Source organism: Kogia breviceps, chromosome 3, assembly GCF_026419965.1.
Source record: "Kogia breviceps isolate mKogBre1 chromosome 3, mKogBre1 haplotype 1, whole genome shotgun sequence".
NCBI lineage: Eukaryota > Metazoa > Chordata > Mammalia > Artiodactyla > Physeteridae > Kogia > Kogia breviceps.
In genome coordinates, this window is record NC_081312.1 from 154,407,782 (window position 1) to 154,435,492 (window position 27,711).

General features: G+C 39.8%; 1 protein-coding gene across 4 annotated transcripts in view; it reads right to left on the bottom strand.

Annotated features, from left to right (window-relative positions):
- The window catches only part of IL16 (interleukin 16), a 112,982-nt gene that overhangs the window by 47,813 nt on the left and 37,458 nt on the right, over positions 1 to 27,711 (bottom strand). Inside the window, exon 1 of one of the 4 annotated variants that reach the window (XM_067030037.1) lies at positions 1,014 to 1,112. The exons of the other annotated variants lie outside the window; for them this stretch is intronic. Within the exon in view, the coding sequence (XP_066886138.1) occupies positions 1,014 to 1,091 (78 nt within the window). The 5' untranslated portion in view covers positions 1,092 to 1,112. Of the gene's footprint in view, positions 1 to 1,013; positions 1,113 to 27,711 lie in introns of those variants that run through there. 4 annotated transcript variants of the gene reach the window in all.

A 27,711-nucleotide genomic window follows, 5' to 3' on the forward strand; every position in this document is an offset into this window, starting at 1 on the left:
AAGATTTCATTTAGGACTTGAAAAATCAATATTCTTAAGTTAAATTTGTTTATCATTCTGTTATTCTTTTTCTACCTTGCCATATTGATCCAATTTTCCCTGCTTCTTTTTCATACTAATAATTTGGGAACTCATTGTACTGAGTCTATAAGCAGTATGTATTAAACCACACACTTGAACTCATCTCTCTTTCAGGGTCAGTGATGAAATAGAAAACATATGACCCTTCCTCAGGTAAGATGAGAATCTGCAACAACTTTCACACACTTCCCTCTCCTCACCCTGGTATTTTAGAAACAGAGGACAGACGGACAGAAGGCTAGAGGTTAACAATGAGATTAATGGTATTAATTATTTTACTTCTCTTCCCAGAACTACTTTTAGCATCTTTTTTATTGCATAACTTTATTAGCCACAATGATCTTGACTTAATTCTTGAGTTATGTTGGTTTTATTCCTTATGACCATAATCCTTAGGAGAGAAAGAGAGAGTGTGTGTATGTGGTGTGTGTGTTCTCAGGAAAGCTGTGCAGATGGAAAGCTCTGAATATTTGCGTGTCTGACACTATCTTCCTGTGGTTGTCACACTTGAATGATTTGCGGAGTATAGAATTTAGGGGTATTGGTTATCCTATCTAGAAACTCTAGTTGGCTCAAATGCTACCTGGGATTTAGTGTTTTAGCATAGAGGTTTGCTAGGGGTACCTGCCACCCTCTTCTGACAGGTCTGTCTTGTTCAAAGCCAGGCTTGGCAGTGCTGGTTAATTTCGTGTGCCAAGTGCCTGCCGACTTCCAGCACCTGGTACATTTCCCGGAGCGGAAGGAGGGAGGATCTACCGCTGCCCCTCACTATGCACCAAGTAACCCATCCTACCCTCCAGCCCCCGGCATTGTGAGCTGGTAGGTATTGGGGTTGAGGGGTCTGCTGGCCCCTGTCCCACTCATTCCCCAGGCCTTTCCCTCCCGTGTGGTCAACGGCAGGCTAACAAGCCCTTCCCTCAATCCAGTCTCACCTGCACTAGGTCATGCAGAAAGTTCTCATGGGTTCCAGAATGTGGTTGGCCCCTTTCCGTGGCTTCCTGTTCTGACATGCTTTTCTCCCTATTGGTAGTTTTTTTTTTTTTTTTAATAGAAATTTCTAAGAGGTGGGGGAGTTAATAAAGTGTACTCTGTAACCATCTGGAGCCAGAAGTCCACTCACAGCCTTTTTTTCTTTTTAAAACTGTATCCAGTTCTGACACAAGGGGATCCTGCAAGAAACCACATATCAATTCCCTTTTATTTCTTGTACACATCAATGTTAAAATCAGAGAACTCATCTTCCTAGACATTCATTTTCCTTTTCACCAGCAGATGGCGCTATATTAACCTGAACAAAATTATCTTCTCTAACCAGGGTAGCCCAGGAAATGTTTTAAAGGAGAGAATAGGGATTATATGGAAGGTGGTTTAGTTCCGTTGAATTCTTGAGACTCCATATGTCTAGGATTTAGCAAAATGACTGGTTCTTTGAATTAGCTGTTTCATATGATATGGTAGTCAAAAGATATTTCTTAGCTCCAATAGTTTCTCAGGGTCTTGTCCTAATTCTAATATCAAGACTGCCCTCTGGCATTATTCCCACCTCTTCATGTTCTCCAGTGAGACTATGAAAGTAAATAATAACATGTTATTTCAGTAGCTCTTTTGGATTGACTGATAAAACAGCCAGTATGTCTACTTGTTTGAAGTGAAGCCTTATTTGCAAAGTACAATTGAAATGTATTTCCCCCCAAATATCTAGTAAGATGAAGATAAATAAGTAAATGAGGTAAACACAAAACATAGAATACTAAGTATCTTTTAAAATAATGTTTATAAAGAGCTTTGGGGATATAGATATACTTGTATCATCATGGTAAATTAGAAAAAAAAGATATTATGATCTGAATAGAGTCTGACTACAAACGTGTAAAATAGGCCTAGAAAAAGGACTGTAAATAAATACACCAAAATAGTAACACTCTTTCATTCACCATATTTTACTAAGCCTTTACTACGTACGAGGCATTATTCCAAGGATGAGGCTATGGCAGTACTCGAGAAAATCAAGGTCTTGCTCTCATGAATTAGCAGGATTGTGTTTGGGTGATGGGATTATAGCTACTTATTTTCTCTTTTACAACTTGCTGTATTTTTCGTATATTCTATAATAAGCATGTATTACTTCAGACCAGAAACAAGTGATTAATTTTACATTTATTTCAGTTGTCGCATTAGAAGACTTATGACAAAGTATATTTAATGTTAAATTTCTTTCTTTTAATCCTCTTTATAAAGCTCCCTGTCCAAAAGATGATTTGGAAATTGCTTGACATATAAAGCCAATTGATGGCAGAAGAATCATAGAAGTGGAGTCTTTTTTTTTTTTTTTTCTGTCCAGATTACCTGAAAATTGTTAATGCCACATTCAGAACAGGGAATCTTAAAAGACTTTAGACCTTATCCAAAAGAAATTGAACCAGCCGGATCAACCACTAGGCCACCCTGTTCTCTACATTTCAGCGGCTCAGCCTTTTCTGGCCATGGCTCCAGGAACAGTAATCTCACTGTGGACATGTCGACCATAGATCCTCTGCTGCCTGCACAAAGTTTATGGACGAGGCCTTCTTCTTCACAACTCTATGTCCTCCAGCCAAAGCTGTCTCAGACATGAGACATGTAACCTCTGCCATGTAGCCAGTCTCTGAACTAGCTGAAGGTTTCAATGAGTTGCATCTAACCAGGCTACTGTCAAGCTCTTGGATAGTTGTGAAAAACGGAGGTGCTTCGCTTTGACACGGCTGTGGTATGAATCTGTTCACTGGACAGCTACTACAGGGAAGAATGGAAATGTACTACCATAAACAGAAGATGAGATCTAAGTAGTAATTTTCTATCAGACATGTATGTAAAAAACTATATGGCCCCTAAAAACTCCAAAAATAGAGGCAATGCACAAGTTCTAAGGACCTTCTATTTCCTGGACGTCAACAAGGATCCAGTTCTCATCCAGGCTCTGAGATCATCTCAAGGTATTATTCATTCTTTTTAATCATAAAATCCTGAGCATAATGTTTCTCCATGACATATGCCCAGTGGGATAGAGCAGATAAAGGGTCATGAGGCCAGCAGCATTAAGCCTCTTATGACCCTGGACTGGTCAGTTGATTGGTCTCGGTATCCTCTTTTGCAGGGGGAAGGGGTGGACTAAACAACTTCTCTAACCACTTTTGGCTCCATACTTTTGAATGTAACTGATGATTATGTTTAAAGAGCAAAGGGGTTACTGTCCTCTCTGAAATGATCACATGTCAGAAGATCATTCACAAGGACAAAACATCCTCCCTTGGTTCCCTGGCCCCTCTCCGTCTGGCAAGGATGTCCTGGGTGGAGTGGTTTCTCAACAAAGGAGTCTCTGTAGGAGCCCCTACGAACATTTGCACAGAACAGCTCCCCCGCCAGCCCACAGAACAGAACTCTTCTATTCTTGCTCCCAAGGTGGGGCTGCTCTTTAGGCCAAGGATTTGTCACTGAGGTCAGAGGCTGCCAAAGTCTTTTCCAGACACATTTCCCCTTGTTCTCCTCAGAGACTGCAACCCAGAGCAGCAGTTCTGTGGGTGGTATGCCCCATCATTACCTGGGTGGCAGTCTCTACATGTATCAGTCCCACTGGTGCCTGAGTGGGGAAGGAGGTAGACTGTCCAGAGAGGCCTCCCAAAGTAAGGACCAGTCATGTAACTGCTAGGACTTAACAGCCAACCCCAAGAAATGGAAAAAACCCATCATCCGCATGTAGCCAAGGAAAAAACCTGGAATGAAGATGTAGAATTCTGGGGCATTTTTTTCTACAAGCAACATTATTCTGGAGTCTAAACTGTTCCCCAAAGGTTACAAGGCTCTATTACTCTGTTAGAAGGGTTCATTTTGTATACAGACCCTTAACATTGCTGACACAGCTTGATGCTTCTGGAGCTTGGTGACTGCATTCCTCTTACATACAAGCCTTTCCATTTTCTCTTTGAACTGAGATGCTATAGCTACTCCAGTCTAAGGGAGCCACAAAATGGAATCCAACTGCCCTCCTGATCAAGGCTTGTTTCCTGTGGTTGGGTTGATCATGCAGCAGCAGACTTGATCTTTAAGTCACAAGGATAAATAACTGGCCCCACAGATTGCTTCTGCGATGGTCACATTGTCATGTGGGATGCTGAGGCCACATACCTCCTGATATGGAGAGGAAGGGTGGAAACCAGAAACCTAGGAGTCCTCCAAAAGTCCTGCTTCTCCTCCCGTGGTCCCTACATGACCACAGCCACAAAGTCCTTGTAATTCTACCTTCTCAAAATTCCCCAACACATCCATTCTTGCTGGCTATGTTCTAGTTCATAGTATACCTTTTAGATTAGGCTATTACAATGGCCTATGGGATCTAAGAAAAGTATTTTTAAGAATATTTTTTAAAAATGGTCTGGGACAACTGGATATCCATATGTAAAAGAATGAAGTTGGACCCCTTCCTCACACCATACACAAAAATTAATTCAAAATAAATCATAGACCTACAAGTAAGAGCTACAACTATAAAACTCTTAGAAAAAAATATATAGGACTAAATATTCATGAACTTGGATTAGAGAAAGACTTGGTAGATATGACATCAAAAGCACGAGTGACAAAAGAAAATACAGATAAATGGATTTCTTCAAAATTAAAACCTTTTGTGTTCTAAAGGACACCATCAAGACAGTGAAAAGACAACCCGCAGAATTGAAGAAAATATTCTCAACTCATATATCTGATAAGGGACTTGTATCAAGAATACATAAAGAGGGACTTCCCTGGTGGCTAAGTGGTTAAGACTCCATGGTCCCAATTCAGGGGACACGGGTTCAATCCCTGGTCAGGGAACTAGTTCCCATATGCATGCCGCAATTAAGAGTCCACATGCCACAACTAAGGAGCCGGCGCAACCAAATAAATAAATAAAATGTAACCAAATAAATAAATTAAATATTTTTTAAAAAGAATATATAAAGAACTTTTAAAATTCAATTATAGAAAGACAAATAATCCAATTTTTAAAATGGACAAAGGATCTCATTAGATATCTTCCCGAAGAAGATACACAAGAAGCCAAGAGGCACATGAAAACAGATTCAACATCATTAGCCATCAAGGACATGCAAATCAAAACCACAATGAGATACCACTTTACACCAACTAGGATGGCTATCATCACACCCACTTAACATCCACTAATATATGGAGGATTTGGAAAAAATAGAACCCTCATATATTGCTGGTAGAAATAAAAAATGATGCAGATGCTTTGGAAACAGCTTGGCAGTTCTTCTAAAAGTTAAATATACAGTTACCAGATGATTCAGCAATCCCTTTCTTAGGTATATACTCAAGAGAAATGAAAATATACAGCCACACAAAAACTTGTGCACAAATGTTCAAAGCAGCATTATACATTATAGCCCCAAAGCAGAAACAACCCAAGTGTCCATCTGCTGATGGACAGGTGAATAAAGTATGGTATATCTATACAATGGAATATGATTTGGCAATAAAAAGGAATGAAGTACTAATATATGATATAACATAATGACCCCTGAAACCATTACTCAAGTGAAAAAAGCCAGTGACAAAAGACCATACACTGTATGATTCCATTCATAGTAAATGTCCAGAATAGGCAAACCTATAGAGACAGAAAGTAGATTAGTAGATGATTAAGGATGGAGCAATAGTGTGGTGGGGAGGGGGTAATGAGGAATGACTGCTAATGGGTATTAGATTGCTTTTGTGGGTAATGAAAACGTTCGAAAATCAGATAGTGGTAAAGGTTGCACCACTCTGTAAATACACTAAAAATCACTCAATAGTATACTTTAAATAAGTGAATTGTACAGTGTGTGAGTTATACCTTAATAAAACCACTTAAAATGGAATATTCATCCATTCATTCATTGATTCACAATTTCCCTGTGAAATTGTGAATTCCCAGTCTTTTCTCACTTCAACCCCTCTACAGTCTGCTGACAGTATGATTTTACAAAAATGCAGATGGTATGCATGAGACTTCCTAATTAAATCTATGACATATTCAAGATCAAATCCAAACTCCTGGCATGTCATTGAAGGTCCTTCCTTCTCTAACACTACCAAAAAAATAAATAAATAAAATAACCCAATCAAAAAATGGGAAGAAGACCTAAATAGACATTTCTCCAAAGAAGACATACAGATGGCCAAAATGCACATGAAAAGATGCTCAAAATCACTAATTATTAGAGAAATGCAAATCAAAACCACAATGAGGTATCACCTCATGCCGGTCAGAATGGCTATCATCAAAAAATCTACAAAAAATAAGTGCTGGAGAGGGGGTGTGGAGAAAAGCGAACACTCCTACACTGTTGGTGGCAATGTAAATTGGTACAGCCACTATGGAGAACACTACGGAGGTTCCTTAAAAAACTAAAAATAGAACTACCATATGAACCAGCAATCCCACTCCTAGGCATATACCCAGAGAAAACCATAATTCAAGAGGATACATGCACCGCAATATTCATTGCAGCACTATTTACAATAGCTAGGACATGGAAGCAACCTAAATATACATCAACAGAGGAATGGATAAAGAAGATGTGGTACATATATACAGTAGAATATTACTCAGCCATAAAAAAGAGCAAAATAATGCCATTTGCAGCAACATGGATGGACCTAGAGATTGTCATACTGAGTGAAGTAAGTCAGACACAGAAAGACAAATATCATATGATATTGCTTATATGTGGAATCTTTTAAAAAGGGTACAAATGAACTTATTTACAAAACAGAAGTAGAGTCACAGATGTAGAAAACAAACTTGTGGTTATCAGGGGATAAGGTGAGGGGGAGGGATAAATTGGGAGATTGGAACTGACATATACACACTACTATATATAAAATAGATAACTAATAATAACCTGCTGTATAGCACAGGGAACTCTACTCAATACTCTGTAATGGCCTACATGGGAAAAGAATCTAAAAGAAAAATAAAAGAGAGCAGATTTATGTATCTGTGTAGCAGATTCACTTTGCTGTATACCTGAAACTAACACAACATTGTAAAGCAACTTTACTCCAATAAAAATTAAGAAAAAAAAATAAAAAACTACTCAAACTGACTCAAGCCTCCATTGCACCCAGTTAGTTACACGTCCTATCAGTAGACCCTATGTGTCCTGTCCTATCTGTGTAGTTACCCACCCTGGCTCCCCTTCATTCTTCAGGAATCAATTTAGATGTCACTACCTTTGTAGTGATGTTTCCATGCAAAATAGCTGCCCCCTCAAAAAGCATGGGCTCTCTTTGCCAATAACAGCCAAGGATGGACTCCCTCATGCAAAAGCACCTGAATCACAACTAACTGCTAAACAAGCATTGACAGAAGACACTGGAACTCACCAAAAGAGATACCCCACATCCAAAGACAAAGGAGAAGCCTCAATGAGTGGTAGGAGGGGCACAATCACAATAAAATCAAATCCCATAACTGCTGGGTGGGTGACTCACAAACTGGAGAACACTTACATGACACAAGTCCACCCACTGGAGTGAAGGTTCTGAGTCCCACCTCAGGCTTCCCAACCTGGGGGTCCGTCAAGGGGAGGAGGAATTCCTAGAGAATCAGACTTTGAAGGCTAGCAGAATTTGATTGCAGGACTTTGACAGGACTGGGGGAAACAGAGACTCCACTCTTGGAGGGCACACACAAAGTAGTGTGCACATCAGGACCCAGGGGGAAGGAGCAGTGACCCCATAGGATACTAAACAAGACCTACCTGCTGGTGTTGGAGGGACTCCTGTGGAGGCAGGGGCTGGCTGTGGCTCACCGCAGGGACAGGGACACTGGTGGCAGAGGTTCTGGGAAGTGCTCCTTGGCATAAGCCTTCCTGGAGTCTGCTACTAGCCCCACCAGAGAGCCTGTGGTCTCCAGTTGTGGATCGCCTCAGGTCAAACAACCAACAGGGAGGGAACCCAGCCACACCCATCAGCAGACAAGCAGATTAAAGTTTTACTGAGCTCTACTCACCAGAGCAACACCCAGCTCTACCCACCACCAGTCCCTCCCATCAGGAAGCTTACACAAACCTCTTAGATAGCCTCATCCACCATAGGGAAGATAGCAGAAGCAAGAACTACAGTTCTGCAGCCTGTGGAAGGGAAACCACATTCACAGAAAGATAGACAAGATGAAAAGGCCAAGGACTATATACCAGATGAAGGAACAAGATAAAAGCCCAGAAAAACAATTAAATGAAGTGGAGATAGGCAACCTTCCAGAAAAAGAATTCAGAATAATGATAATGAAGATGATCCAGAACCTCAGAAAAAGAATGGAGGCAAACATTGACAAGATGCAAGAAATGTTTAATAAAGACCTAGAAGAATTAAAGAACAAACACCTAGAAAAATTAAAAAACAAACAAACAGGGATAAGAAATACAATAACTGAAATGAAAAATACACTAGAAGGAATCAATAGCAGAATAACTGAGGCAGAAGAATGGATAAGTGACCTGGAAGACAGAATGGTGGAATCCACTGCCATGGAACAGAATAAAGAAAAAAGAATGAAAAGAAATGAAGACAGCCTAAGAGACCTCTGGGACAACATTAAATGCACCAACATTCACATTATAGAGATCCCAGAAGGAGAAGAGAGAGAGAAAGTACCCAAGAAAATATTTGAAGAGATTATACTCAAAAACTTCCCTAACATGGGAAAGGAAATAGCTACCCAAGTCCAGGAAGTGCAGAGAGTCCCAGGCAGGATAAATCCAAGGAGAAACACACCGAGACACATAGTAATCAAATTGACAAAAATTAAAGACAAAGAAAATTATTAAAAGCCACAGGGGAAAAATGACAAGTAACATACAAGGGAACTCCCATAAGGTTAACAGTTGATTTCTCAGCAGAAACTTTACAGGCTAGAAGGAAGTGGCACAATATATTTAGAGTGATGAAAGGGAAGAACATACAACCAAGATTACTCTACCCGTCAAGGATCTCATTCAGGTTTGACGGAGAATTCAAAAGTTTTACAGACAAGCAAAAGCTAAGCAAATTCAGCACCACCAAACCAGCTCTACAACAAATGCTAAAGGAACTTCTCTAAGTGGGAAACACAAGAGAAGAAAAAGACTTATAAAAACAAACCCAAAACTATTAAGAAAATGGTAATAGGAACATGCAAATCAATAATTACCTTAAATGTGAATGGATTAAATGCTCCATCCAAAAGACACAGGTTCACTGAATAGATACAAAAACAAGACCCATATACATTCTATCTACAAGAGACCCACTTCAGACCTAGGGACACATACAGACTGAACATGAGGGGATGGAAAAAGATATTCCATGCAAATGGGAATCAAAGCTGGAGTAGCAATACTCATGTCCAATAAAATAGGCTTTAAAATAAATACTGTTACAAGAGACAAGGAAGGACACTACATAATGATCAAGGGATCAATCCAAGAAGAAGATATAACAATTATAAATATATATGCACCCAACATAAGGAGCACCTCAATACATAAGGCAAATGCTAACAGCTATAAAAGAGGAAATCGACAGCAACACAATAAGAGTGTGGGACTTTAACACATCACTCACACCAAGTGACAGATCATCCAGACAGAAAATTAATAAGGAAACACAAGCTTTAAATGACACCATAGGGCTTCCCTGGTGGCGCAGTGGTTGAGAGTCCGCCTGCCGATGCAGGGGACGCGGGTTCGTGCCCCGGTCCGGGAAGATCCCACATGCCGCAGAGCGGCTGGGCCCGTGAGCCATGGCCGCTGAGCCTGCGCGTCTGGAGCCTGCGCTCCGCAATGGGAGAGGCCACAACAGTGAGAGGCCCGCGTACCACAAAAAAAAAAAAAAAAAAGACACCATAGACCAGATAGATTTAATTGATATTTATAAGACATTCCATTTGAAAGCAGCAGATTACACTTTCTTCTCAAGCGCACATGGAACATTCTCCAAGATAGATCTCATCTTGGGTCACAAATCAAGCCTTGATAAATTTAAGAAAATTAAAATCATATCTAGCGTCCTTTCCGAAAACAATGCTATGAGATTAGAAATAAGTCACGGGAAAAAACCGTAAAAAATACAATCACATGGAGGGTAAACCATATGTTACTAAATAACCAAGAGATCACTGAAAAAATCATCAAAGAGGAAATTTAGAACTACCTAAAGACAAATGACAATGAAAACACGACCATCCAAAACCTATAGGATGCAGCAAAAGCAGTTCTAAGAGGGAAGTTCATAGCAACACAATCCTACCTCAGGAAACAAGAAAAATCTCAAACAATCTAACCTTACACCTAAAGGAACTAGAGAAAAAAGAACAAACAAAACCCAAAGTTAGTAGAAGGAAAGAAATTATAAAGATCTGAGCAGAAATAAATGAAACAGAAACAAAGAAAACAATAGCAAAGATCAATAAAACTAAAAGCTGGTTCTTTGAGAAGATAAACAAAATTGATAAACCTTTAGCCAGACTCATCAAGAAAAAGAGGGAGAGGACTCAAATCAATAAAATTAGAAATGAAAGAAGTTACAACAGACACCGCAGAAATGCAGAGTATCATAAGAGACTGCTACAAGCAACTCTATGACAATAAAATGGACAACCTGGAAGAAATGGACAAATTCTTAGAAAGGTATAACCTTCCAAGACTGAACCAGGAAGAAACAGAAAATAAGAGCAGACCAATCACAAGTAATGAAATTGAAACTGTGACAAAAATTCTTCCAACAAACAAAAGTCCAGGACCAAATGGCTTCACAGGTGAATTCTATCAAACACTCAGAGAAGAGCTAACACCCATCCTTCTCCAACTCTTCCAAAAAATTGCAGAGGAATGAACACTCCCAAACTCATTCTACATGGCCTCCATCACCCTGATACCAAAACAAGACAGAGATACTACAAAAAAAGAAAATTACAAACCAATATCGCTGATGAATATAGATGCAAACTCCTCAACAAAATACCAGCAAACAGAATCCAACAACACATTAAATGGATCCTATACCATGATCAAGTGGGGTTTATCCCAGTGATGCAAGGATTCTTCAATACACACAAAAGAATCAGTGTGATCACCATATTAATAAACTGAAGAATAAAAACCATATGATCATCTCAATAGATGCAGAAAAAGCTTTTGACAAAATTCAACATGCATGATGATAAAAACTCTCCAGAAAGTGGGCATAGAGGGAACCTACTGCAACATGATAAACGACATATACCATATACGACAAACCCACAGCAAACATCATTCTCAATGGTGAAAAACGGAAAGCATTTCCTCTAAGATCAGGAATGAGACAAGAATGTCCACTCTCACCACTATTATTCAACATAGATTTGGAAGTCCTAGCCATGGAACTCAGAGAAGAAAAAGAAATAAAAGGAATACAGATTGGAAAAGAAGAAGTAAAACTATCACTATTTGTAGGTGACATGATACTATACATAGAGAATCCTAAAGACGCCACCAGAAAACTACTAGAGCTAATCAATAAATTCGGTAAAGTTGCAGAATTCAAAATTAATGCACAGAAATCTCTTGCATTCCTATACACTAACAACAAAAGATCAGAAAGAGAAATTAAGGAAATAATCCCATTCACCACTGCAACAAAAAGAATAAAATACCTAGGAATAAGCCTACCTAAGGAGGTAAAAGACCTGTATTCAGAAAACTATAAGATACTGATGAAAGAAATCAAAGATGACACAAACAGATGGAGAGATATACCATGTTCTTGGATTGGAAGAATCAATATTGTGAAAATGACTATACTACACAAAGCAATCTACAGATTCAATGCAATCCTTATCAAATTACCAATGGCATTTTTTACAGAACTAAAACAAAAAATCTTAAAGTTTGTATGGAGACACAAAAGACCCCAAAGAGCCAAATCCATCTTGAGGGGAAAAAAAGGAGCTGGAGGAATCAGACTCCCTGACTTCAGACTATACTACAAAGCTACAGTAATCAAGAAAATATGGTACTGCCACAAAAACAGAAATATAGATAAATGCAGCAAAATAGAAAGCCCAGAGATTAACCCATGCACCTATGGTCAACTAATCTATGACAAAGGAGGCAAGGATATACAATGGAGAAAAGACAGTCTCTTCAATAAGTGGTGCTGGGAAAACTGGACAGCTACATGTGAAAGAATGAAATTAGAACACTCCCTAATATCATACACAAAAGTAAACTCAAAATGGATTAAAGACCTAAATGTAAGACCGGACATTATAAAACTCTTAGAAGAAAACATAGGAAGAACCCTCTTTGACATAAACCACAGCAAGATCTTTTTTGACCCACCTCCTAGAGTAATGGAAATAAAAACAGAAGTAAACAAATGGGACCTAATGAAACTTAAAAGCTTTTGAACAGCAAAGGAAACTACAAACAAGATGAAAAGGCAACCCTCAGAATGGGAGAAAATATTTGCAAACGAATCAATGGACAAAGTATTAATATCCAAAATATATAAACAGCTCCTGCAGCTCAATATTAAAAAAAAAACAACCCAATCAAAAAATGGGTGGAAGATCTACATAGACATTTCTCTCAATGAGGACATACAGATGGCCAAGAGGCACATGAAAAGCTGCTCAACATCACTAATTATTAGAGAAATGCAAATCAAAAGTACAATGAGGCATCACCTTGCACCATTTAGAATGGGCATCATCAGAAAATCTGCAAACAACAAATGCTGGAGAGAGTGTGGAGAAAAAGGAACACTCCTCCACTGCTGGTGGGAATGTAAATTGATACAGCCATTATGGAGAACAGTATGGAGGTTCCTTAAAAAACTAAAGATAGAATTACCCTATGACCCAGCACTCCCACTACTGGGCATACCCAGAGAAAACCAAAATTCAAAAAGACACATGCACCCCAACTGCAGCACTATTTACAATAGCCAGGTCATGGAAGCAACCTAAATGCCCATTAACAGACGAATGGATAAAGAAGATGTGGTACATATATACAATGGAATATTACTCAGCCATAAAAAGGAATGAAACTGGGTCATTTGTGGAGACATGGATGGACCTAGAGACTGTCATACAGAGTGAAGTTAAGTCAGAAAGAGTAAAACAAATATCGTATATTAATGCATATATGTGGAATCTAGAAAAATGGTACAGATGAACCGGTTTGCAAGGCAGGAATACAGACAGATGTAGAGAACAAAAGTATGGACACCAAGGAGGGAAAGCGGGGGGCAGGGGTGGTGGTGGTGGGATGAATTGGGAGATTGGGATTGACATGTATACACTAATATGTATAAAATAGATAACTAATAAGAACCTGCTATATAAAAAAATAAACTAAAATTCAAAAAATGAAAATGAGGAAAAGATAGGAGCAGGCATTTCACTGAAGAGGATATACAGATGGTAAATAAGCACATGAAAATACATTTAACATTATCAGCCATTAGTGAAACACAAAACCACAATGAGATATCACTACACACCTATCAGAATGGCTAAAATTTAAAATAGTGACATCAAATACTAAGGAGGATACAGAGAAACTGGATCACATATACTTTGTTTACATGAATGTAGAATGGTACAGCCACTCTGGAAAACTGTTCAGCAGTTTCTTTAAAACTAAAACATAAAACTATGGCACAACCCCAAAATTGCACTCCTGGGCACTTATCCCAGCGAACAGAAAATTTATGTTCACACCAAACCTATACAGGAATGTTAACATCATCACTGTTCATAATCGCCCCAAAGTGAAAACACCAAAGATGTCCTTCGATGGTGAATGGTTAAGCAAACTGTGTTACATTTGTTCTAGGGAAGGATTGGTTCAAGGATTCCTGAGGATACCAAATCTACAGATGCTCAAGTCCCTTAGGTCCAGTCTGCCCTCCCTATCTGCGGGTTCCGCATTTGCTGGTGCAACCAGCTGGCGATTGTGGAGGCAGAACCTGCATATGATGACTGCACACCCCTGCCGTGCCATGCTTACTACTCAGTAGTAAAAAGGAACTAACCACTGATACACGCAAAAACCTGGATGAACCTCCAGAGAATTATGCCGAGTGAAAAAAAGCCAGTCCCCAAAGGTTACATACTGTGTGGTACCATTTACACAAAGCTCTTCAAATGACAAAAGTATAGAAATGGTTGCCATAGGCGAAGGTGGAGGTACAGGTGGGAGACAACTGAGTGTGGCTATAAGAAAGCAACATAAGGAAACCTTGCAGTAACAGAAATTGTTCTGTATACTGACTACTTCAATACCAATAATCTGACTGTGACTGTGTACTATAATTTTACAAGATGTTACCATTGGGGGAAACTAAGATATATGGATCTCTTTGTATTATTTTCTCATATCTTCATATGAATCTACAATAATCTGGAAACAATTTAATTTCAAAAATTATTTTAAGATGCATTTCTATATTCCAGGAAACAGCAGTTAGAAAATAGGATTATTTAAAAGATGACATTTACAATTGCACCAGAAAATAAAGAATGCCTAGGAACTAATCCAATGAAAGGAATGTAAGCCCTTCCTGAAAAAAATTACAGAACTTACTGAAAATCATTAACTAAGGCCTGAATTTCATGAAAATGGGAGGCTTACTATTCTACAAATGTAAGTTCTCCCCCAAATTCATTTAAAGATTTAATGCAGTACTAACCAAAATTTCAAGTGTTTTTTAAAACATCACAAACTGATCCTTAAATTTTTATCAAGAAGCCAAGGGCCTCAAAGAAAGACACAGACCTTAATATGCACGAAGAGAGAGACATTTCAATACAAGAGAACAATACTTATTTTAAAAACATAATGATCAAGACAATAGAGTTTTGGCATAACAGTAGCAAACTGACCAATAGAACAGGACAGAGAGCCTAGAAACAGCTTCATGTTCATATGAGGAAACTTGATCTGTGAGAGAACTAATACTATACTTATATCTGTGGGGAAAGAGGGACACTTCAATAGGCCTGCTGGGAAAACAGATTAACCATGTGGAAAAAATGATAATGTACCCCTACACCTCACAAATATCAATTCCAGGTGGATTAAAAGCATAACGACAAAAGACAAAATTATAAGATGCTCAGAAGACAGTAGACGAGAACAGACATTATAGGAGAATGTGTTTACTTTAGAAAAGGATGAAATTTTCCAATAAGATACAAAAAGCGCAAAGTACGAAGGACATGATTCACAACTCCCACATTAAAATGAAGAACTTCTGCTCATCACCTAAAGGAGTAAAAGGACCCTCTAAAAATTAGGAAAAGAGAAAGACCAACAACTCAAAAGAAAAACAGAAAAAGCTTGGAAGGATCTATCACATAAGAGGAAATTCAAAAGTTCCATAAACACGTGGAAGTATGTGCAACCTTACTAGTATTTAGGGAAATGCAAATTACAATCAATATGAAAGACAATTTAATAGGCCCCAGACTGGAAAGTTTAAAAGCCTGATAATATCGAGAATTGATGGGAACTTCCCTGGTGGTCCAGTGGTTAAGATTGCGCCTCCCAATGCAGGGGGTGCAGGTTGGATCCCTGGTCAGGGAGCTAAGATCCCACAAGGCTCACGGCCAAAAAACCAAAACATAAAACAGAAGCAATATTGAAACAGATTCGATAAAGACTTTAAAAAATGGTCCACATCAAAAAAAGTCTTTAAAAAGAAAACTGATGAAGGTGCAGAGCAATCAAGAAACTTACACCTGTTGATGGAAGCGTAGATGCCACAATCACTTTAGAAAATAATTTGGCATATCTGGTACAAATGAAGATATTCATACCCTAAGACTCACTGCTTCCTCATCTATTTTTATGCCCTAGTGAAACTTGCAGATATGCACATGGAGAAATGTACAAGAGTAACCGTTGCAGTACAGTCCCTGAAGAGGAGTAAAAGGAAATATCCCCAAAGCCCGTCCATAGTAGGATGGATAAATCAATCGTGTGTTCACAAAATAGAATACCATAAAGCAGTGAAGATCAATGAACCACAGCAAAATGGAATAACAGGAATAAATTTCTGGAACATAACACGGAGTAACAGAAGTAAGTCTATGCAATTGCGATCATATCATCTTCAAAAATAAGTAGAACTGAGACTTCTGGTTCCAGAACAAGATGGTGTCGACTCACTTTCCTCCTCTCTGCTAAATGCAACTAAATACCCTGGAAATTATTCAACAGATGACAATAAAAAGATTCTGAATGACAGCCTGGTGAATTCTTTCTGTTTCTTATAAAGCACTATACACCCAAATCCAAGCACTGGAAAGGCCTGCAACCCAGAACAGCCAATAGGCAATGACAAGAAACAAGCAAACAAACAACAATGCTCTCTCTGGCCTGGCCAAAAGACCAGGAAATGGGAAACACCAACAAAGACCTAGCGGGATCCCCAGCCCCTGCCCCACAACCAGGGTACCAACAGGAGGTGTGACATGTCTGTCTTGGCAGCAGCGAACCCTGGCGGGTGTCCCAGCCCCTGTTCCACAACTAGAGCACCAGCAGGTGGTCCAATCTACCTGCAGCAGCGGCAGCAGCAAAGCCCCAGGCCGACCCAGCCCCCAGTCTAGAACTGGGGCACAAGCAGGGGGTCGCTCCACCTGTGTGGGCAGGATCAGTATTCCTGCCATCCAGCTAGCGGCAAAGGAGAGCCAGGGCCAGAAGCTTCTACTCATCCTCGCCCTGAGCGGCAGATGGTCACCAGTGGTACCGGCAGGCCAGAGAAGCTCTCTCCATCCCAGCAGGCAGAACTGCAGGGAGTAAGCCAGAGCTCTAGCCATGCCAGAAAAATGCAGCAGACCAGAATAGCATAGCAAGGGCTCTTAAAACTAAAATGTCATTACAAGAGCCCGCAAAAGTAGTCCAGAACTATATGTTAAACGTAAGCAGGTGGCTGCCTGCTGAAACGGCAGATTTAAACCAGATCAAGAGACTCCAACATAATAATGTAAATGTCCAAGATACAATTAAAGGTCACTTCTAACATCAAGAACCAGGAATACATGATTTGAATAAGAAAAGACAACCACTGACGCCACTACAAAGATGAATCAGATGTCAGAATTATCTTACAAGGATTAGAAAGCAGTCATCATTGAAATGCTTCAACAATCATTGACAAATTCTCTTGACACAAATGAAAAATTAAGAGACATCAACCAAGAAATAGAAGCTTTTTTAAAAGAAGCAAATGGAGATTAGAGAACTGAATTCAAGAAACCCAAAGAAATTAGCACCAAGATACCTCATAATTAAACTTCTGAAAACCTATAGACAGAGAAAAAAATTCTAAAAAACAACCAGAGAGAGATGATACATTACCTCCCTACAAAAACAAGTCAAAAGACAGATTTCACATCGGAAAACATGGAAGGCAGGAGGAAGGAAGACAATATTTTTCAAGTGAAGAAAAATTCATGCCAACTATAAATCCCATATTCATCGAAAATACCCTTCAGAAACGAAGAGGAAATAAAGATATTCTCAGATGTAGGAAAAACTCAAAGAATGTGTTGCTAGAAGATCTACCCTTAAAGAATGTCTCAAAGGAGCTCTCCAAATGAAAAGAAAATGATAAAACAGCTGGAAACTTCAGGAAGGAAAGAACAGCAGAATTGGTAAAAACAGGAGTAAACATAATAGATTATTTTTCCCTTCATGAGTTTCTTTAATCATATTTGTGGTTGAAGGAAAAGTTGTAAAGTCATCTGATATGGTACTCAATGGATATAGAGGAAATATTTAAGACACGAAGAAAGTAAAGGGGCCTAAATGAAGTCAGTTTTCACTCAAAATAGCAAAACACTTGTACCAATATGGCAATACATAGCAATATGATAACAATATGATAACATAGCAATTACTATGAAAACTATAACTAGTGATATACTCAAGAATATTGTAAATAAATCAAAACAGAACTCTGAAAAATGTTCCATATAATAATCCACAGGAAGGCAAGAGAAAAGCAACAAAGGAACAAGAACTAGAGGAAACAAACAGAAAACAAATAATAAGGTGGCAGACTTAAGCCTTAACATATTAATCATTATTTGAAATGTAAATGATTTAAACACACTGATTTTTCTTTAAATGTAAACAATCTAAATACATCCAAAATAGAGAGATTGACAGAGTAGATAAAAATTTAAAATGACCCAACTATACGCTGTCCACTTGAAAATAATGACATAGGAAGGTCAAAAGTAAAAGGATTTTAAAAAGATATGAAAAGATTAATCAAAAGTAGCTAGAACTAGAGAATACATCATTCAGGAATATAAACAGATATGGTACACTCTAAAGAAAAGCCAGGGAATGAGAGCCCCACAATTAAGGATAGTGGTTACCTCTTTGAGGAGTGGGAATGAGATGGCAACAGGTAGGGACACTCAAGGGACCACAAAGTTCATGGTAAGTTTTGTTCCTTCAACTTGATGATTGATAGAGAGGTATTTAGGGCAACTTTAGTTTTTAGAGTGCATATACACTTTATAACTTCATTTTTATATTCTCAGTATTTAACAAAATATTTTTAAGATCCTAAAATAATAAATTATGATACATCCATGTGATGGAAACTCACACAGGTTTTAACATTTTTTCAGACATTCTCCTGTGACTACTACCCAGAATTCATTCTTCAATGGGAACACATACATTTGTGTTTCTGGCACAAGTTCCTGTAGTAAAATAAGGAGGCACAGCACGGCCTAGACATCCAGAGGGAGAAGGTTGTTTCAAGTAGGGATAGTGGAAACTAAAGAATAAAGGAAGGATCGGGAAAAGCTTCGTGACCGATATTCTATTGATGCTGAGCCTTAAAGGATGACTAAGACATGGATTCATGAAGACAAGAGTCAAGAAGGTATTCCAAGCAGAAGGTATGCCAAGCAGCGGGGGCATCAGGGGCAGAGGCCTGGAGATAGTAGCTAGTGGGATGGATGCAAAGAATAGCGAGAAGCCTTAGGTGGCCTGTAACGTACACATGAAGGGCCATACTGAGAAACAAGAGTAGGAAAGGTAGATGGTTTACTACTTCTTCCCAATTTCCCTTCTCCTCCTGCATCTTTCCACCGACCCCCCTTTCCCTAACCAAATGGTGTCCTGTCAGAACCAATGAGGTTCAGAAGATCAGCTTCCAAGCAAATAGCTCCAAATGTCTTTGACTATGGAAAGAGCAACTAGAAATCATGTGATGTCTGGAAGACAGCAAGTGCTCCTTAATCGTACCTGTGGGCCGGCCCTCCCGTTCCCTGCACGTGGACCACCCTAGGCTCCCTCCCCACACACAGGGGATGTGGCTACTCCGTGGGAGTCCTGGAATCCCAAGCTTCCCTCCCAGGGGCTGCTCTCAGCCTCCACAAGCTGTTCTTCTGTGGCAGGAAGAGGCAAGCGGCCAAAGGATTGGGTTTCCCACTTGCCAAGGAAGGCTGGGCCTCAAAGCCACAGGCTGAGCTGCTCGCAGGCAGCAAGACGAAGAAACTTGTCTGCTCACAGAGGGCCTTGACCACCCTCTCTCCCCGCAACAGCACATGCCAGATTCAGGTGGTTGATCTGACCTCATCATATCTTGAGTCACTCTGCATGAGTGGTGACTTTGCCTAACCGATAATTTGAATTTGTAAAGAAAAGCAGGGTTTTCCATACTACAGAGGCCATTCCCATGTGGATCAAAGCATTCTGTATCCTTTTAGGAAGGCAGCCCCAGAGGGAGGCCCTCCCACACGCCTGGCCTCATCTGCTGCTCTCCTATTCCCAGATCGAGTGTCCAGTGACTCCAATGGGAATGCCCGAAGCAATGTCCAATGTAAACCCATGTGTTGGCTCAAAAAAACCAATGCCAGCTCAGGCTATGTCAATAGACTCTAGGCCTTAAGGGTGGCCTCATTATACTCATTTATACAACAACCGTTCTTCTCACAAATATTTATAGAGCCACTACTGTGTGCCAGTACCCAATCTCATCCAGTGCCATAAAAAGAGTGCCAGCTCCAGGGTAGATAATACTGGCTTCAGGCCTTTTTGGTGATCTGTTAATATTTAGCTAGAGAGAAACTGAGAAACAAATGAGGTGGGAGGCATCAGATTGCATCAAAGGACCTTGCCCCCCGCAATCTGTCTCTCTCCCCTGGGTCTATCCGATCAAGAGCAAATCACACCACTCGTGTACAGCCCTAGGCTGGGGGGGCGGGCAGGGTGGCTGTTTGCTGGAGTGGGGGAGGGGGGTGATGATTAGAGAATTGCAGGTGTCCACATTCTTGCAGGTAAGACCTCTTGTGGTACTGGACTGTGCTGTGGGTAGTAGAAGAAGGGGAGCATGGCTGGTGGCCAAGAGCCAAGAAAAGGCTCTCCCTGTGCCACCACATTCCAGTGCAAAATGCTGAGAAATCCAAGAACTTACTTGAACTTGGCTGTCCAAGTACTTATGAAGGTATGTTTGTCAAGGGAGGAGGACAGAACATATATTTTAAAACATATTTTCACATTGATTTATAACTTTTAAACATGGAGATATTTGGCATGTAGATCTCCATTGGTTCTCTTGTCCCAGATCCTGCCTGTGTTAGAGGAAGGCCTACTTCAGGCAGAAGGAAAGTGATCGCAATGAGAGGCACAGAAATGCAGGAATGAATGAAGAATGATGGAACCGGTAAACATGTGAATTAATGGAAATGAATACTGACTCTACAGAGCAATAATAATCATCTAGTCTTGAGTTTCAAATATTTGTAGACTTGAAATGCATGACGATAATATCCAAAAAAAAGTGGGACATATAAATGGAGCTGTGTGTCCAAGGTCTAAGTGTTGTCTGAGAACTGATAAGAGTACAAATTTCTAGGAGACTCTAAATCATTAAGAACATAGGTTGTATATTTTAATGGTTAAAAAATAGTAAAAAATATATAACTAAGAAGCTAATAGAAGGGCAAATGGAGTAGTAAAAACAAATGTATTAATCTAAAAGAGGGCAAGAAGAGGTGAATAAAAAAAAATGTAAAATTTTGGGGACAACTAGAAACCAAAAATTAAGAGAGAAGATATAGGCCCAAACTCATCTGCAATGACATTAAATGTAAATGGTATCAATACTCACTATTATAAGATAAAGATTGTAAGATGGAAGAAAAATAACCTAATTACATGCTGTTTACATGAAATATTCCTTATATAGGTGAACACAGGTTGTAGATCAAAAGAGGAAAAAAGATATGCAATGCAAACACTAACCACAAGACAGTAGGCTAAGCTATACTAATATCAGATCATTTTTCTGCAGAAGTAATTGATAGACTGAAGAGGACTATTCCAAAATTATAAAGGTGTTAATCCACCGGGAAAATATTTTTAAATGCTAAATGTGTATGCACAGTAAAAATATAACTTCAAAATACATAAAGCAAAAATTGACAAAACTAAAAGGAGAAGTAAATCTACAATCATAACTGGAGACTTTAACACACTTCTCTCAGTAGCTAATAAAGGAATGGAATCCATAAAGATAAAACTGATCTGGAAAATGTGATTATCAGACTTGACCTAACTGACATATACGGAACACTGCATCCAACAATAACGATATATATATTCTGTCTCAGCAGATTCCCCTGAGTAAAGTTATCCACAATATGTTCTCTTCTCTGACTACAGAATAATCAACCTAGGAATAGAGATTGAAAGAGAAAAATTAGAATGTCCTCAACTACTTGGAAATGAAACAGTACATTTCTAAATAAACCATGAGTCACACAAGAAATCACAAGAGAAAAATATACACATCTTTATCTATTTACCTACTTATCTAAAGTAATGAAAGTATAGAATATCAAAATTTATGGATGAAACTACTAAACTTAGAGGGAAATTTATAGCATTGGATAAGGAAAAAAGCTGCAAATCGATTATCCAAGCTTCCTCCAAAAAGCTAGAAAAATAAAAACAAAAAATTAGACCTAAAGAATGTAAAAGAAAGGAATAATAAGGATGAGAGTAGAGATTAATTAAATAGAAAACATAGGACAGAGAAATTCAACAAAATCAAAAGCTTTGAAAAGACATAAAATAGATGTATCACTGGAATGATAGATGCATTTTTAAAAAGAGAGAGAGAAGACAAAGCATTAATATCAGGAATGAAAAATGGCCGTTACTACAGTACAAACACACATCCATGTCCACACACACACACACAAGTATAAATAAAACTGGGGAAATCTGGATGAGATGAATAGGTTTATCAATGTCAAAATGCTGACTGTGATATTGTACTACAGTTTACAAATATTACCTATGGGGGAAACTGCGAGAGGCTACACAGCATCTCTCTGTATTATTCTCTACAACATCATGTAAATCCACAATTATCTCAATAAAAATTTCAATTAAAATGTACTAATAGTTTATGAACAACTTTATGCTAATAAATTCAGAAATTCAGATTAAAAAATCCTAGAACAAAAATTCATCTTATCAAAACTGATACAGGAAGAAATTAAAATTCAGAACATTCCTGTATCTATTAAATAGATTCAATGGTAGTTTAAAGCCTTTCCACAAAGAAATCTCCAGGCCCAGATGGCTCATGGGTGAATCATCCAAGCATTTAAAAAAGTATAGCACCAGGACTTCCCTGGTGGTCCAGTGGTAAAGAATTTGCCTTACAATGCAGGGGACACGGTTTCGATCCCTGGTCAGGAACTAAGATCTCACATGCCACAGGGCAACCAAGCCCACGCTTAGCTTAGTTGGCCTCAACTAGAGAGCCCACGTGCCGCAAACTACACACCCCACGCGCTCTGGAGCCTGCGCGCCACAGCTAGAGAGAAGCCTGTGTGCCGCAAGGAAAGACCCCATGTGTCGCCACTAAGACCCAACCCAGCTGAAAATAAATAAATAAATAATAAATAATAAATAAAATTAAATTTAAAAATAAAAAAGTATAGCACCAATATTAGTCAAACTATTCCAGAGGATGGAAAAGACAAAATATTTCCTAACTCATTTCATGAGGCCAACATACTCATAATATGAAAATCAGACAAGGACATTACAAGAAAAGAAGATTTTAGGTTAATCTCTATCACAACACAAATGGCAAAAATCACAAACAAAACATTAACATATCAAATCCACAGTTATATTAAAAGGATAATATACCAGAACTAAATTGAGTTTATTCCAGGAATGCAACATTGTCTTAACATTCAAAAAGGTGAATCAATGTAATTCACCACATTAACAAGAATAAAATAGAAAAATCCATATGATTAATGCAGAAAAAAAGGCATTTGATAAAACTCAACAATTCATGAGGGGAAAAATAAAACTTTTTTTCCAGCTGCAAATAGAAGGAAACTTCCTCAACCCAATAAAGAGTATCTACCAAAAAAAACCCCCAAAAACAAAACAAAAAAAAACCCTACAGCAAACATATTTATTTGCAAAACAATGAAACTTCTACCTTAAGCTCAGGAATGAGATAAGGATGACTGCTATCACCATTTCTATTTTACATTATACTGTAGGCCCTAGCCCAGTGAAATAAAGGGGGAAAATGTATAAAAATTAGAAGGAAGAAAGAGCTATGGTTATTCAAAAATGGCCAAAAGAAATTGTGTATGCTGAAAACCAAAAAAACTGCAGCCAAACTTTGAAGAAATACATCATGTCAGCAGATTGGAAAATTCAATATTGTAAAGATGTCAGTTCTTTTCAAATAAATCTATAGGAGGATTAGGGTAAAAAGCCCACCAGAATTATCAACTCTAGTTTGGAGAACAAAGCTAGAGGACTTGTATTACCAGATATCAAAACACTTGTTCTAAAACTATCATCATTAAAATTGTGTGATATCAGTGAAAAGAAAAGGAAAAAATACTTAGAATGGAGAGGCCAGAAATAGATAAATAGATATAGTTCTTGACTTATAAAAAAGATGACATTGGGGGCTTCCCTGGTGGCGCAGTGGTTGAGAGTCCGCCTGCCGATGCAGGGCACACGGGTTCATGCCCCGGTCCGGGAAGATCCCACATGCCGCGGAGCGGCTGGGCCGGTGAGCCATGGCCGCTGCGCCTGCGCGTCCGGAGCCTGTGTTCCGCAACGCGAGAGGCCGCAACAGTGAGAGGCTGCAACAGTGAGAGGCCCACGTACCGCAAAAAAAATAAGTAAAAAAGCACTTTTAGAATCTGGAAATATGAAAGTTAAAGAATTCTAGTGGGCTTCCCTGGTGCCGCAGTGGTTGAGAGTCCGCCTGCCGATGCAGGGCACAGTGGTTCGTGCCCCGGTCTGGGAAGATCCCACATGCCGCGGAGCGGCTGGGCCGGTGAGCCATGGCCGCTGCGCCTGCGCGTCCGGAGCCTGTGTTCCGCAACGCGAGAGGCCGCAACAGTGAGAGGCCCGCGTACAGCAAAAAAAAAAAAAAAAAAAAAAAAAAAAATGACATTGTTGTGGGGAAAGGAGGGGCTTTTCAAAAAATAGTGCTGGATCAATTGGATATCCATGTAGGGAAAAAACTTTTTAATGTGTACACAAGGTATACAAAACTCGGCTTCATATGAATTAAAGATCTAAATATGAAAGATAAAACAACAAAGCCTCTAGAAGCATCACGGGGGAATATCTTTATGACCTTGCAATAGACAAAAATTTCTTTAAAAGGACCCCTAGTAAATCTGGAGTCAAGCTCGACTTGTGGGATGCAGAAGTGGTATCTCCCTCCCATTTCCACCACTTCCTCTCTCTCCCCTCCCTCCACTGTCCCCCTCTGCATTTTTTGCCCCAATCCTACCCGCACACCCTACCGCTCTGGCTCCCTCCAAGGAAGCACTACCTACAGCATTTGTCCACACATGCGGAGCCTCCTGGAGGGACAAGCAGGTCCCTTAGGTCAGCTTGACCTAAGCCATTCTCTTGTTTTGAGATTGCTTAGGTGTCACAGTGATTGACCTGGGCCCATTCTCCTCTAGGGAGGTTCCATAATGAAGGACATCAATCCTATGACTGTAGAACGCTCTGAGAAAATGAAAGGTAACCTTGAAGGCTCCTTCGAGGATGTAATTCCCCAACTACTCATCCCCTACTTGGGATCCTTTCCATAAGAAAACTGAACCAGCAAAGCCATAGCTTAGGGGAGGGCACAAGGAACAGGATTAATTACGTTCACCCCTGCAAGCAATCTGAGGGAAGGAATAGTATCAAATGTGTTTCTCTATCCGCAGAGGAGAGCTCGTAGCAGGTGCTTTGCCAATGTTTGAGAAACAGAAAGAAAGGAATGAAGGAAAAAGGAGAAGAGAGAGGAAAGAGGGTGGTTTAGGTAAGCTTCAGTCCCACCAGAGTGGGCTCCCTTTCCCTTTGCCTCAACGTCCTACTTACAGGGCATTTTAAAATACTCTTGCCATTTGGAAAAAGACAGTGGGTCTGGAGTAGCCAAGGAGTCTGTGCATTCCCTCCTTTGAAAAGTCTAGGTCTGATACATTGCGTTTTTGTTTATTAGGTTGGGGAATCTGGCTTTGAACATTCTTCCCCAGGGGTCTGGAAGCTCCTCCTGAAAAAGGACCCTGCCAGTCCCTTAATGCACAACACAGATCCAGATGCTTATTCCAGATTCTGCACATCCCTGCCCAGCTTTGACACGTCCCTGGGTGATGATTTACTTAGTCCTAATTGTGCTAAACACAACACATCCAATAAGGCTTTTTTTTTTTTTTTTCAGTTATCTAACTTCCTCTTTTTTTTTAACATCTTTATTTGAGTATAACTGTTTTACAATGGTGTCTTAGTTTCTCCTTTACAACAAAGTGAATCAGTTATACATATACATATGTTCCCATATCTCTTCCCTCTTGCATCACCCTCCCTCCCACCCTCCCTATCCCACCCCTCTAGGTGGTCACAAAGCACAGAGGTGATCTCCCTGTGCTATGCGGCTGCTTCCCACTAGCTATCTATTTTACGTTTGGTAGTGTATATATGTCCGTGCCACTCTCTCACTTCGTCCCAGCTTACCCTTCCCCCCCCCCAAATCCTCAAGTCCATGCTCTAGTAGGTCTGTGTTTTATTCCCGTCCTACCACTAATCTCTTCATGACATTTTTTTTTTCTTAGATTCCATATATATGTGTTAGCATACGGTATTTGTTTTTCTCCTTCTGACTTACTTCACTCTGTATGACAGACTCCAGGTCTATCCACCTCATTACAAATAACTGTTTCATTTCTTTTTAAATTTTCATATTAGGCGTTTCTAGAGAAAAGGCTGATGTCACAGGGCCTCTTTCCAGATGTTGTTTTGAAATCAGTGTAACCATGGCATTGCTGGAAGCTGAGGAGTCCATCTGGGCCAACTGAGTCATGCCTGGGTGCAGGGCAGGAGCCGGGTGGGGGCTAGAGTGTCCCTGCGAGAAGGGAGACGGAGGGGGATGTTACTGAGTACACAGAGGCTCCTCCAGAAAAGGATATTGGGACAAGCTGTCACCTTTGATCTTTCTGCCCTGGCACTTTTGATACAGGACCTGCTCAGACAACCGAAACACTTACTTGCTTAGAACTCATTAATGGATAGTTAAAGATCACCTGTGCTCCTTAAAAAGAAAAAAAACAATCTTGGGTTCTGAGCTGGCCAATACCCCTCTCTGCCTTCCCAGTTCATCCCTGCCTCGAATTTGACTCAAATGCACACCACTCTTCCCCCCACCTCAGCAAACAAACCACTTTCCAGCCTCTGGGACTCCTTCCTGTCCCTCTGCCTGTTCGCACTGCTATGATCTGGACTTGTCTACTTGGAGATCCTGCTTTCACCCTCTCCGGGATGCCCTTCCCCAGATAGAACTGCACATTCCTCCTCAGCAACCCCACGATTTCCCTTACAGATCTGTAGCCACGCCCCGAAACAGGAATCGCCTGTTACATTCCTGCCTTCCTCATTAGCCTATGAGCATCGCAAAGCTACAAGTCTTGCCCACAACCTGGCACATTTAATATATGCTATTGAATTCATTAATTACTTAATTAGTGCCAGTCCGTATCCCCATCCTAAAACAGAAATAATAGTATTTATTAAGCAATTATTATGTGCACTGCATTGGGATTTTCTTATGTAAATACTTATAACTTTATCCTAAGAAAACTCATATGTCATTATTAACATTCTCCATTTCATAGATGAGAAAATGGGCACTCAAAAACGTAAAGTGGGGCTTCCCTGGTGGCGCAGTGGTTGAGAGTCCGCCTGCCGATGCAGGGGACGCGGGTTCGTGCCCCGGTCCGGGAAGATCCCACATGCCGCGGAGCGGCTGGGCCCGTGAGCCATGGCCGCTGAGCCTGCGCGTCCGGAGCCTGTGCTCTGCAACGGGAGAGGCCACAACAGTGAGAGGCCCGTGTACCGCAAAAAAAAAAAAAAAAAAAAAAAAGGTAAAGTGACCAACAAGGACCTACTGTATAGCGCACAGGGAACTCTGCTCAATATTACATAACAACTTAAATGGGAAAAGAACTTGAAAAAGAATAGACACATGCATCCGTATAACTGAATCACTTTG